Raw genomic sequence first — 13,055 nt, forward strand, 5'->3', positions numbered from 1 at the left:
GCAGAAGGATCGCTGGAGCCCAGCAGGTCGAGGCTGCGGTGGCCAGGAGCAGCCATTGCACTCCAGTCTGGGTGACAGAGTAAGACTCCAACTCAAAAAAAAAAAAAAAAAAGATTGAAAAGATGCAGTAAATCTCTAGGAATGGATGGCCACTTTTTCAGAGATGAAATATTAGTTAAGAAACAAGTGCAGCTTTGTAATCTATAGTACTAGAACCGACCCAAAAGCATCAGTAGCTTGAGCTATACAAGCTGTTTATCTCCCTTGTGTAACAGAGTTTTCTCCTGTGGCTCTGCCATGCCTAACAGATAGCTCCCACTTCATCAGCGGGGGAGGGCACACACCCTCCTTTAAGACTAGCACTTAGTTACTGGCCACTCCTGGCTGCGAGGGAGGCTTGGACATAGAATACTTACAGAGCATTGTGCTCGCCTAAAACTTGGGGGTTCTAATATTAATGGAAGAAGGAGAAAATGGGTTTAGGGGAAATTAGTATTCATTGCCTCAGTAGTTTATAGCATCAAAAACTTTTTTAACAGTATTTATTTCATTTTGCAGAATTCATTCACATCATAAAGATGAACCAGAAAATAGATTATCGCAGTAGGTTTGAGCTAGTAAAATTTTTCCAATAATAATTTTGACCCTATTTTTGTCATTGCTGCAGTGTTGAGGATTGCCTCTAAAATTATTTAACTAAAAAACATTTTTGTGACTTTCTAATTAATTTCCACTAACACAGACATTTAACTGCATCTTCTTGTGGGGCTAAGTTATAAATAAACCTCATGTCACATGTATGTACTGTTTTAGTATGTTTTCTTCAGCTATCTGTGCTAAAGTATGCTTCTTGCCATTTTTTTCATTTCCTAATTTTTTCATTATATTTATATCTGCTTAGTTTATTCTAAACTGATGTTTATTCTTCCAGTCAAAATTACTTAGCAGCTGGTAAGCAAGATTTGATGTCTGAAAGTCATGTATGCTTGTACAGAAGATAACTAAGTTAAGAATGTAAAACTATGTATTGGATACTTTGTAGTGTTTTTATTCCAACCAGAGACATACTCTGAATTATACATCCTTTTACATTTGTCTTTCTTTGTGGTTTTTGGTTTCCATACATTGCACTTTATTCGTTTTTGTTATCCTGGTAAATAAAATAAATTTTGATAACTGTGATTAACATTAAAGATTTTCAGAAGAGTCAATTTTCCAAAGTAGTTTACTTTAAAAATAGAAGACTTTAACATTTAAAAATTGTGTGCAAATGGAAGTTTTCTTAATTTACTTTATGGGACACACAGTTATGGTTTGGGGTATACTTAGCAAATGTTTTCCAATAAAATTGTTCCCAGATATTTCCTTAAGTATGAGAGGTAAACAGAAATGACTACTTAATATAAGCCAGTAGTTTCATTTTTAGTAAGATCTATTTTAAAATGTGTTTATTTATTTTGTCTGTTTTTGTTTGTTTATTTTTGGGTAGTCAGGGAAGAAAATAAACAGCAACCCAAATCCTCTTGTCCAGATGTCGGTTGGGCACAAGGCCCAGGAGAGCAAGGTAAAGTGCTGGCCTCTTGACTTGATTGTCTCACACAGTCTCATCTTTGTCACTGTTGCTGTCTTAGGTGGGAAGTGCTAGGTTGCGGATGTCTTTGAGTCATGTGATAGTGCAGGCATCGCAACCATGACATTTCATGTCCTTTTTTCCCTTTAAATCAGTCATTTGATGGATGACCAGCTACTTAATTTGGTAACAAGTATACTGTTCATTTAAAAAAATAATATACAAATATACTTTTGCTTTATTTCATGGGTAGATACATGGGGCAAATTCTTAAGTTTCTCTTGAGCTTGTATAAATATTTTGTTTAATAAGCAGCAGTGCTTAAAACTCAAGCATTGTAGCTAGATTCAAGAATTGAAAAGAGGGTAATGCTATTGCTATAATAAGTTCTATTTTCCAGACGTGAGAAGAAATATTTTAGAAATTATTCAAAGTTGCAGACCACTGCTTACTTTTAATTGTTAATAGCTTAAGATGCTTGTTCTGCACCACCCTAGGCACTAAGGAACTAGCAGAACTGAGACTAAACCATGATCGTGAAGTCTTTACCAGTAGCCATATTGTTTGGAGCTTCATAACAGTTAATTTCACTGACATGCTCTAAAAACTTTGTATCCTCTCTCCATCTTTTTAACACTTCTTATAATTAATATATAATACTACATGCTCAGTAAATAGTCTTAGAATTTAAAATCATCCTAAGCTTCCAAACATATTAAATGAATGATCATTGTATTGGCAGCCTTTTTCCACAGAAAATATTATGGAGCTGATATTTGGATATTTCTTCCAGATTCGGTACAAAACCAATGAACCTGTTTGGGAGGAAAATTTCACTTTCTTCATTCACAATCCCAAGCGCCAGGACCTTGAAGTTGAGGTATTTTATTTGTATTTTTTAAAACCAAGTTGTTTAAGTATAATTGAGATACAATAAATTACACATATTTGAAGTGTATAATTTAATGAGTTGTGACCCATATATATACCCAAGGACCCATCACCACTATCAAGATAATAAAAGATCCATCTTTCCAAAGTTCCCTCATTCTCTCTGTAACCCTAACCTCCCTCAAGCAAACACAGATCTTCCTTCTGTCACTATAGATTACTGTTTGCATTTGCCTGAATTTTATGTAAATAGAATTATATGGTAGGTACCCTTGTTGTCTGTATTCTTTCATAATAATTATTTTGAGGTTCACCTGTGCTGTTGCAGATAGACATAGTTTGTACCTTTTTATTATTATTATTGAAGTATTAATTTGCTTATCCATTCACCTGTAGTAAAAGATTGATAAAAGGATGGATTCTTTCCAGTTTTAGACTAATTACAAATAAATCTGCTTTGAATATTCATATACAAGTTTTTATGTGGACATGTGCCTTCACTTCTAATGGGCAAATACCTAGGAGCAGAATGGTAGGTGCATGTTTAACTTCTTAATAAACTGCAAAATTGTATCCAAAGTGATCAGACTCTTTTTCATTCTCACCAGCAGTGTAGAAAAATAGCACTTTCTCTACATCTTGCCAACATTGTGTTGTTAGTGGGTGGGTAGTGGCATCATGGTGCTTTCATTGTGATTACTAATGATGTTCAACATCTTATGTGTTTATTTGCCATCTGTGTATCTTCTGTGGTAAAAAGTCCATTCAATTTCTTTGTTCAGTTTTGTTAGGTTATTTATCTTCTTAATACTAAAATGTAAGTAGTTTTAAAATATTCTAGAAACAAGTATTTTGGATACATTTTTGCAGATGTTGTCTCTCATGTGTGACTTAATTTTGCATTATCATATCAGTGTCTTTTGAAGAACAGAAGTTTTAAATTTTGATGAAGTCCAATTTATTATCCTATTTCTTTTTAGTTTATGTTCTTTGTGTTCTATTTAAGAACTACTGGCCAACCCTTAAGTCATGTTGACTTCTGTAGGTTCTGTACTTCTGATTTTACATGTAGGTTTGAATTTATATTGAGTTAATTTTCATTTGCAGTCTAAGGTAAGTGTCATGGCTCATTTTCTTATATATGGTTGTGCAGTTGTTCAGCAGTATTTGTTAAAAGGATTATTCTTTGCCCTACTTTATTAGCTTGGCAACTTTGTGAGAATTCTGTTGGCCATATGTGTGGGTCTATTTCTAGAATTCCTTCTGTTCCATTGTTCTATATGTCTGTCTTCATGTCAATATTATACTGTCTTTATAACAAGTGCCTTATAAATGAATCTTAAAATCAAATATACAGCCGGGCTCGGTGGCTCAGCCTGTAATCCCGCACTTTGGGAGGCTGAGGTGAGTGGATTGCCTGAGCCCGCAGGTTCAAGACCTGCCCCGGCAGCGAGACCTCATCTCTACAAAAAATAACAAAATCAGCCGGGAGTGGTGGCACATGCCTGTAATTCCAGCTACTTGGAAGGTTGAGGCAGAAGGATCACCGGAGCCCAGCAGTTTGAGGCTGCGGTGGCCGGGAGCGGCCACTGCACTCCAGTCTGGGCGACAGAGTGAGTGAGACTCCAACTCAAAAACAACAAAAACAAGCCGGGCTCGGTGGCTCAGCCTGTAATCCCACGCCTTGGGAGGCTGAGGTGAGTGGATTGCCTGAGCCCGCAGGTTCAAGACCTGCCCCGGCAGCGAGACCTCATCTCTACAAAAAATAACAAAATCAGCCGGGAGTGGTGGCACATGCCTGTAATTCCAGCTACTTGGAAGGTTGAGGCAGAAGGATCACCGGAGCCCAGCAGTTTGAGGCTGCGGTGGCCGGGAGCGGCCACTGCACTCCAGTCTGGGCGACAGAGTGAGTGAGACTCCAACTCAAAAACAACAAAAACAAGCCGGGCTCGGTGGCTCAGCCTGTAATCCCACGCCTTGGGAGGCTGAGGTGAGTGGATTGCCTGAGCCCGCAGGTTCAAGACCTGCCCCGGCAGCGAGACCTCATCTCTACAAAAAATAACAAAATCAGCCGGGAGTGGTGGCACATGCCTGTAATTCCAGCTACTTGGAAGGTTGAGGCAGAAGGATCACCGGAGCCCAGCAGTTTGAGGCTGCGGTGGCCGGGAGCGGCCACTGCACTCCAGTCTGGGCGACAGAGTGAGTGAGACTCCAACTCAAAAACAACAAAAACAAGCCGGGCTCGGTGGCTCAGCCTGTAATCCCACGCCTTGGGAGGCTGAGGTGAGTGGATTGCCTGAGCCCGCAGGTTCAAGACCTGCCCCGGCAGCGAGACCTCATCTCTACAAAAAATAACAAAATCAGCCGGGAGTGGTGGCACATGCCTGTAATTCCAGCTACTTGGAAGGTTGAGGCAGAAGGATCACCGGAGCCCAGCAGTTTGAGGCTGCGGTGGCCGGGAGCGGCCACTGCACTCCAGTCTGGGCGACAGAGTGAGTGAGACTCCAACTCAAAAACAACAAAAACAAGCCGGGCTCGGTGGCTCAGCCTGTAATCCCACGCCTTGGGAGGCTGAGGTGAGTGGATTGCCTGAGCCCGCAGGTTCAAGACCTGCCCCGGCAGCGAGACCTCATCTCTACAAAAAATAACAAAATCAGCCGGGAGTGGTGGCACATGCCTGTAATTCCAGCTACTTGGAAGGTTGAGGCAGAAGGATCACCGGAGCCCAGCAGTTTGAGGCTGCGGTGGCCGGGAGCGGCCACTGCACTCCAGTCTGGGCGACAGAGTGAGTGAGACTCCAACTCAAAAAAAAAAAAAATCAAATATACTAGCCTGGGCAGCATAGCAAGACCTCATCTCTACAAAAAATAACAAAATTAGCAGACACAGTGGCATGTGCCTGTATTCCTGACTACTCGGGGAACTGAGGCTGGAAGATTGCTTGAGCCCAGAAATCCAAGGCTGCAGTGATCTATGATGTGCCACCGCATTCCAACCTGCGCAACAGAGCAAGACCCAGTCTCTAAAAAAAAAAGTAAAATAAAATAATGTAAGCCCTCAAGCTGTGATATTTACAGTACCTTTGTCACAGTTATCTCTAAGTATTTCATGCTTTTGGAGGATACTTTCAGTGTATTTTTTCCCATTTTCAATTTTTTAATTGTTTTTTAGAAGTATAGCAATGCGGTTGGTCTTTGTATATTGATGTCGTCTCATGCAACACTGCTGGATATCTTATTACTTTAGACATGGACAGTGATGTTATCTGCTAATAATGACACTTCCACCTCTTCGTTTTCAATCTAGATGCCTTTCCTTCTTTTTCTTCCCTTACTGCCCTGCTCAGGACCTCTTGCCCTAGCAGAAGTGGTATGAGTGGACATTGTTGGCCTCTTGCCTGTCATTACAGCATCTCGCCATTTAGTTTATTTATTTATTTATTTTTTTGGTTTTTTTTTTTGAGTTGGAGTTTCACTCTGTCATCCAGACTGGAGTGCAGTGGCCACTCCCGGCCACCGCAGCCTCTATTAGCTGGGCTCCGGTGATCCTTCCGCCTCAGCCTTCCAAGTAGCTGGAACTACAGGCGCGCACTACCATGCCTGGCTAGTTTTTTGATTTTATTGTAGAGATGAGGTCTCGCCAAGTTGCCCAGGTGGGTCTTGAACCCACGGGCTCAGGCAATCCACTCACCTCAGCCACCCAAAGCGCGGGATTACAGGCTGAGCCACCAAGCCCAGCTAGCATCTCACCATTTAGATGCTGGAAGTGTCCTTAGTTGCCTTTATCTGATTGAAAAGTTTTCTTTCCAGTCCTCTTCCAGTTTGCTGAAAGTTTTTATCATAAATAGATGTTGGATTTCATCAAAGACTTTTCTGCATCTACTGAGAGAATGGTTTTTCTAAGTCTGTAAATATGGTGAAATACATTGTTGATTTTCAGTATTAAACCTTTATTTGGTCTCAGGGTTTAACATTTGAAAACCTTATAAGCAAACCTTTATTCAAGGATAAACTCCACATAGTCATGATGTAGTATCTTTTTTACATACTGTTTGAGTCAATTTGCTAAAATTTTGTTAAGAGACCAGCATACTATCACAGAAACAAAGAACTGAATACCACACATTCTCACTCATAGGTGGGCTTTGAACATTAGTCACATTAACACAAGGGAGAGATTAGCAGTTGCTGGACACTGCTAGGGGAGAGAGGGAGGTAGGAGGGTGGGAGCCCTGACTACACAAGGGTACCTGGTCCACTACCTGGGGCGTGAGGGCCAGTTAGAAGCCCAAACTTCACTTTTGTGCAGCCTGCTTATGTAGTTAATCCTTTCTTATACCCACATCTCTGTAATAAAATAAAAATTTTTTTACAAAAAGAACTTTTGCATCTTCATCATAAAGGATGCTAGTCTGTAATTTTGATTTCTTACTATATTTTTTCTAGTTTTAATATGAAGGTAGCACTGGCCTCATGGATGAGTTGGGGAGCATCCCCTGCTCTTCATTTTTCTGGAAGAGTTTGTGTAGAATTGGTTTTTGGTTTTTTTTCCCTCTTACATATTTGGTAGAATTCATAATGAAGCCATCTAGGCCTGCAGTTTTCTTTGTGAGGTGTTTATATACAAATTCAACTCTCAGTAGATACGTATCTGTCAAGGTTATCCCTTCTTGATGACTTTTAGTTTTATGGCGTTCATTAATTTGTATCTAAATTATTGAATTATGTTTGGCATAGGTTTTCCTGTAATATCCTTTTAATGTCCCGTTGAGATGGCACCTCTCTCATTCCTGATACTGATAATGTTTACCTTCTCTCTTTTTCTTCTTCATCAGTTCTTACAAGAGGTTTGTTGATTTTATTTTCTCAAAATACCAGTTTTTGGTTTTATTATTATTGCTTTTCTCTTTACCATTTCACTGATTTCTGCTGTATCTTTATTATTTCGTTTCTGCTTACTTTGGATTTTATTTGGTTCTCTTTCCTAATTCATCTTAAAGTAGAAACTTGAGACATTTCTTCTTTTATAATATACACATTTAGTAAGATAATCTCTAACTTCTGCTTTAATTACATCCACAAATTTTAATTTGTTGTGCCATCATTTTCATTCCTTTTGATAAGTCCCTTTTTAAATATTATTTCCTTAATAATTCTCCTTTTGACTTCTTTCTTTGACCCATGAATTGTTTATTTAAAGGTCAGTCATTTAGTTTCCTAGTGTTCAGCAACTTATTTGGATCTTTCTGTTATGGATTCTAATTTCTAGCGTTCAGGAACTTATTTGGATCTTTCTGTTATGGATTCTAATTTCATTCATTGTGTGACTTGAATTCATTTGAGTCTGGCCTTGTGACCCAGAGCCTTGTTGGTCTTGGCACATAGTCTGTGTGCACCTGCAGAGCATGCTTGTCTGTTATTGGTGAGTGTTCTGTGAATGTCAGTAGGTCAGGGTGGTTAGTAGCATTACTTGGGTCCTCTGCATCCTTGACATTTTTTGGTCTGCTTGTTAGGTCAGATAATAAGAGCATGGTATTTAAACCTCTGAATGTAATTGTGAATTTGTCTTTTTTCCTCTTTCAGTCTCCATTTTCACTTCATGCATCTTGATCCTCTATTAAAGGTACATAAATGGCTAGGCTTATATGAGCACAACAGAGCCCTGGGCATGCCGAGCTCACCAGGCCCTGTCCCATTAGTCTGTGTGTGTTGTTTTACATTTTTACACTTTGTTTTATACAAAAAGATGTGTATTTTGTCTAGCTAATATATTCTTTATAAAGTGCACTACTGTATTCTTCAAATAATCTGTACTTAATAGATCTTGGATTTTTAAACATAACTTTTAGGAATCTGTAAACATTGTCATAGTTATTTTATTTAAAAATGCTTTTGTGGCCAGGCTCAGTGGCTCAGCCTGTAATCCCAGTGCTTTGAGAGGCCAAGGTGAGTGGATTGCCTGAGCCTGTGGGTTCAAGACCCGCCTGGGCAACTTGGTGAGACCTCATCTCTGCAATAAATCAAAAATTAGGCGGGTGTGGTAGCACACGCCTGTAATTCCAGCTACTTGGAAGGCTGAGGCGGAAGGATTGCCGGAGCCCAGCAAGTCAAGGCTGCAGTGGCCACTCCAGTCTGGGTGACAGAGTGAGACTCCCAACTCAAAAAAAAAAAAAAAAAAATTGCTTTTGTGATTATAGTTTAAAAAGACATAAGCAGTTAGGTTTTTAGGTTTTCCTGCGTAGTTATGTGTTAATTTTTCTGACCATTTTCATATAGCCTATCTATGAAACTTTCAGAATTCTTGCTCTATTTGATTATACTGTTCTGTATTACAAATGATCTAATGGTTATAATTTCTGTTACAGAGATAATGCTGAAGGTGGTTATTCAGGAAGAATAACTTGCCATGCATTTAAAGAAGACAGTGTTATTTTTTTTTTTTTTTTTTTTGAGTCGGGTTTCACTCTTTCACCCAGTCTAGAGTACAGTGGCACAATCACTGCTCTCCACAGCCTCGACCTTCTGGGCTCAGGCAATCCTTCCACCTCAGCCTCCCAAGTAGTTAGGACTAGAGGTACACGTCACCACACGCAGCTAATTTTTTTATTTTTTGAAGAGACGAGGTCTTGCTCCGTTGCCTAGACTGGTCTCAAACTCCTAGGCTCAAGCAGTCTTCCTACCTCAGCCTCCCAAAGTGCAGGGATTACAGAGGTGAGCCACTGCACCTGACCAGATATAATTTTTTAATGCATATTTTGAATAAGGAAGGTTTAAAAAATGCTTAGAAATGTGTTTTCTCCATAAATGTCATCAGTAGGAACTTTGTACATTATTTCAAATGTATATTGCCACCATTTTCACAGGAGTTAAAATATTTCTTTTAAATATTTACATTTGTATAGGCTGTTAACTCAAAGTTCTCCTCACAGATTCATAAAACATTGTTTTCTCTGTTGTGCTCATTTTAATTTTATAATGAGGAGGTGACAGATATGTATAACAGATACTTTGCTTGTTACAGTGTTTGTGTCTTCCTGAGAAGGTTTTATACCATGCTAATCATTTGTGGAAACACTAAAAAGAATATGTCTAAAATGTGGTTGGGAATTTTTTAAAATTTTATTTTAATACATTATTTTTTTTACAGACTAATGTTGACTTTTCTGCATTTTCTCAGTTTCTGACTCTTTCCTCAGAGCTCATGTGTTTCTGTTCTGTGTTTTGCAGGTCAAAGACGAGCAGCACCAGTGTTCTCTGGGGAGCCTGAAGGTCCCCCTCAGCCAGCTGCTCACCAGTGATGACATGACTATGAGTCAGCGGTTCCAGCTCAGTAACTCAGGTCCAAACAGCACCTTGAAGATGAAGATTGCCCTCAGGGTATAGTATTGTCTTCTACAATAAACACAGTAACAGTGGAAAGACAGGTGATGGCAGTGATGCTCATGGACAGACAGGTGGTGGCTGTGATGCCAGGGACTGTGACAAGGGAGTCATTGTAGGGAGAAGACACTAATGCTGGGAGCAAGGGGGCTCAGGAAAAAGTGATGGGGGCTAGGACTCAGACCTAGAACTGAAGCGATGCTTCCAGAATGTTTGAGGAGGCCCACAGTAACTTTTGATGCTTTTGCATGAACCCAGCCAACTATTTTTTTTATCCTTTGGCCAAGAAAGCATTACTATCTGTATCAACAAAGTTTTCTCCTAAGGTTGTTTTCAAAGGTTGTTCAGGAGAGAGAATTTTTTTGGTAAAGACAGGGTCTCATTGTGTTGCCCAGGCTAGTCTCAGACTTCTGTCCTCAAGCAGTCCTCCCACCTCAGCCTCCCAAAGCGCTGGGATTTCAGGTATGAGCCACCATGTCCGACCAGGAGAGAGAAATTAATAAAACTATACAAGAGAGTAGAACGTACAGAAAACACTTTTTTTGTCCAAAACAGATGGTGATTCATTTGTAAATACCTAAGGAAATATTGAAGAGAAAACTGGCAAACACACAGGGAAGTATTGAAGAGAAAACTGGCAAACACACAGGGAAGTGCTAAAATTCACTAATCAAAAACATGCAAATTAAAATTAAGAGCCAACTTCTTTAAAAAATTAAAGCAGATGTCTGTTGAGGGTGCTGTGGAAAAGTCTCTTTGCACCTGGCCCGGATGGGGCTTATCACCACATGCTCTCTAGAAGGAATCACAGCGTCCCCAGGTTGTAAATCCAAGGATCCAAGTCCCTTTTTCCAGAAATCTGTCTTTTAGTAATAATACAAAGTGTCAAGAGGCCACAAACATCAAGACATTTACTGCAGCTTTGCTTCATAAAACCAGAAAAAAACTTTAAGTCGTCAGTCACCCAGAGTGGAAGGGCTTGTGAAGAGTAGACTCTGCTCAGTGGAATGCTGTGTAGACTAAAGCTAGCACAGTGACCAGTCACGTGCTCTCATAGCAGAACGACATGTGGGCTATGAAGCTGCCCCCTGCTTCTCAACTTGTGCCTGACTTGGGGGTGATCTTGCTGGATAGCAGGGGCTCTGGATTTTCTTCCTTTCTCTAGGGGTTCCTGGTAGAAACTACCTGTATAGAATAAGGGATTTAGTCTTCTGTCAAGGGCATGTGATTCAGTGAAAATGTTCCACAACTGTGTAGAAATGTGTGCAAATGGAGAGTCAAGATGAAAGCACAGAAGTGGTGTTTGACTGTGCATGTTGACACGATCCTATAGTCCCAGCTACTTGGGAGGCTGAGGTGGGAAGATTGCATAAGACCAGGAGCTAGAGGCTGCTGGAGTTGTGATCGCACCTATGAGTAGCCACTGTTCTCCAGCCTCAGCAAAAGAGTGAGACCCTGTCTCTAGAGAAAGAGAGAGAAAGAGATGGTGTTTGTGTTAAAGAAGTAATATTTTGATTACTTTAGCTTTTCTTTTTGTAAACTTTCTGCAACATATTACTACTTTAATAATTGAATAACTGGCTAGATAGACTAGATTTTTTTAAAAGTTTTGAGCCAAGTTTTTCAAGAAACATTTGCAAATGAATACATCCCAGGCTGTTCCAGCATCAGGATCTACCATTGTCAACAGTTTTCATTTCTATGTTTCTCTCCACCTCTAGGTGCTCCATCTTGAAAAGCAGACGAGACCTCCAGACTACCAACACTCAGCTAAAGTAAAACGACCCTCTGTTTCCAAAGAGGGGAGGAAAACATCCATCAAATCTCAGATGTCTGTGTCTCCGGGCCCTGGTGGCAGCCACACTGCACCATCCACACCCATCATTGGGAGTAGTGATAAGCCTGGTGTGGAAGAGAAGGCCCAGCCCCATGAGGCTGGTCCTCAGGGGCCGCGCGACCTAGGGAGAAGTTCCTCCAGCCTCCTTGCCTCCCCAAGCCACATCTCAGCCAAGGAGCCCACGCCCAGCATTGCCTCAGACATATCACTGCCCATCGCCACCCAGGAGCTGCGGCAAAGGCTGAGACAGCTGGAAAAGTAACTAAATGCTCATCGTGTTGTTTGACATAATCCGAGTATGCATCAGACCCGCAGCAAAAGTTGTGGTTGGACACAAAGTACTCGTTTGACCCCCTTCAGGGAGGGAATTGTAGTCTTAAATTAGTTAGAAGAATTTCAGGTTGTATCGCTGTTTTGCTCCCTGAGCAAAATACAACCTGCCATTTTCTAGGACCTAATCATTTAAAGAATAGAAAATGATGGAGTCATAGGTTTTGCAAATAGGAAAGACCAGAGGCATAGCGCTGTGGCACTGCTGTGTTCCTCTGCTCCTGCCAGGAAATCAGACACATAGAGCTGGCCTGTGAGCCTCTGTGTGGCTGCATGAGAAGGCCCAGCTTCTCTGTTGTGTGAGAACAAGCCATGTTCTCGCATATGTGGTCACTATCCCGTCACTCCTATACAGTCCTTGTCTTTGGATCTCTGTATTGATTCTTTATTTAAATGCCTTGACTCATGGGTGTTTTCATGGTTTCTGTAGATAAGGGGGGAAAACTAGACTGTAGTTACCAGTGGGAGGAATAAAACTGACCTTTGAAACAGTTCTTCCTATTTGTTGCTATAAGAGGTGTGTTGAGTAATAAAAAAGTACTAAAAGAAATGGAAGCAGAGGGTGAAAGCATGCTTCCTTCTGAGCCGTTAGAAGAAGCACCTGGAACTGCAGGGTTTGCAGGTCACGTCCTGAGACCACCTTGAGCCACGCTCACTTTTTTCTTTAACACTTTCTCGTGTCCACTATTTTGAAAAAAGAAATCAGTTTCTTCTTTCTTGCTCCAAAAGGAAACAATTTTAAACAAGGGACCACTTTCTTCTCAGGAACTCACTTTGAAAAGTAGAAATGGGCTGGGTTTGGTGGCTCAGCCTTTAATCCCAGCACTTTGGGAGGCTGAGGCGAGTGGATTGCCTGAGCCCACGGGTTCGAGACCCAGCCGGGCAACTTGGCAAGACCTCATCTCTACAATAAAATAAAAAATTAGCCTGCTGTAGTTCCGGCCACTTGGAAGGCTGAGGTGGAAGGATCGCTGTAGCTCAGCAGGTTGAAGCTGCAGTGGCCAGGAGCATGCCACTGCACTCCAGTCTGGGTGACAGTGAGACACCA

At 40.8% G+C, this 13,055-nt stretch overlaps 1 protein-coding gene across 1 annotated transcript in view; it reads left to right on the forward strand.

Annotated features, from left to right (window-relative positions):
- Positions 1 to 13,055, forward strand: part of ESYT2 (extended synaptotagmin 2) — a 75,103-nt gene that overhangs the window by 51,507 nt on the left and 10,541 nt on the right. Inside the window, exons 14-17 of the mRNA XM_008067148.2 lie at positions 1,490 to 1,564; positions 2,364 to 2,450; positions 9,688 to 9,837; positions 11,562 to 11,935. Of these exons, the coding sequence (XP_008065339.2) occupies positions 1,490 to 1,564; positions 2,364 to 2,450; positions 9,688 to 9,837; positions 11,562 to 11,935 (686 nt within the window). The remainder of the gene's footprint in view (positions 1 to 1,489; positions 1,565 to 2,363; positions 2,451 to 9,687; positions 9,838 to 11,561; positions 11,936 to 13,055) is intronic.

This window comes from Carlito syrichta, unplaced genomic scaffold (assembly GCF_000164805.1).
Source record: "Carlito syrichta isolate Samal-C Ts95f unplaced genomic scaffold, Tarsius_syrichta-2.0.1 Scaffold309314, whole genome shotgun sequence".
NCBI lineage: Eukaryota > Metazoa > Chordata > Mammalia > Primates > Tarsiidae > Carlito > Carlito syrichta.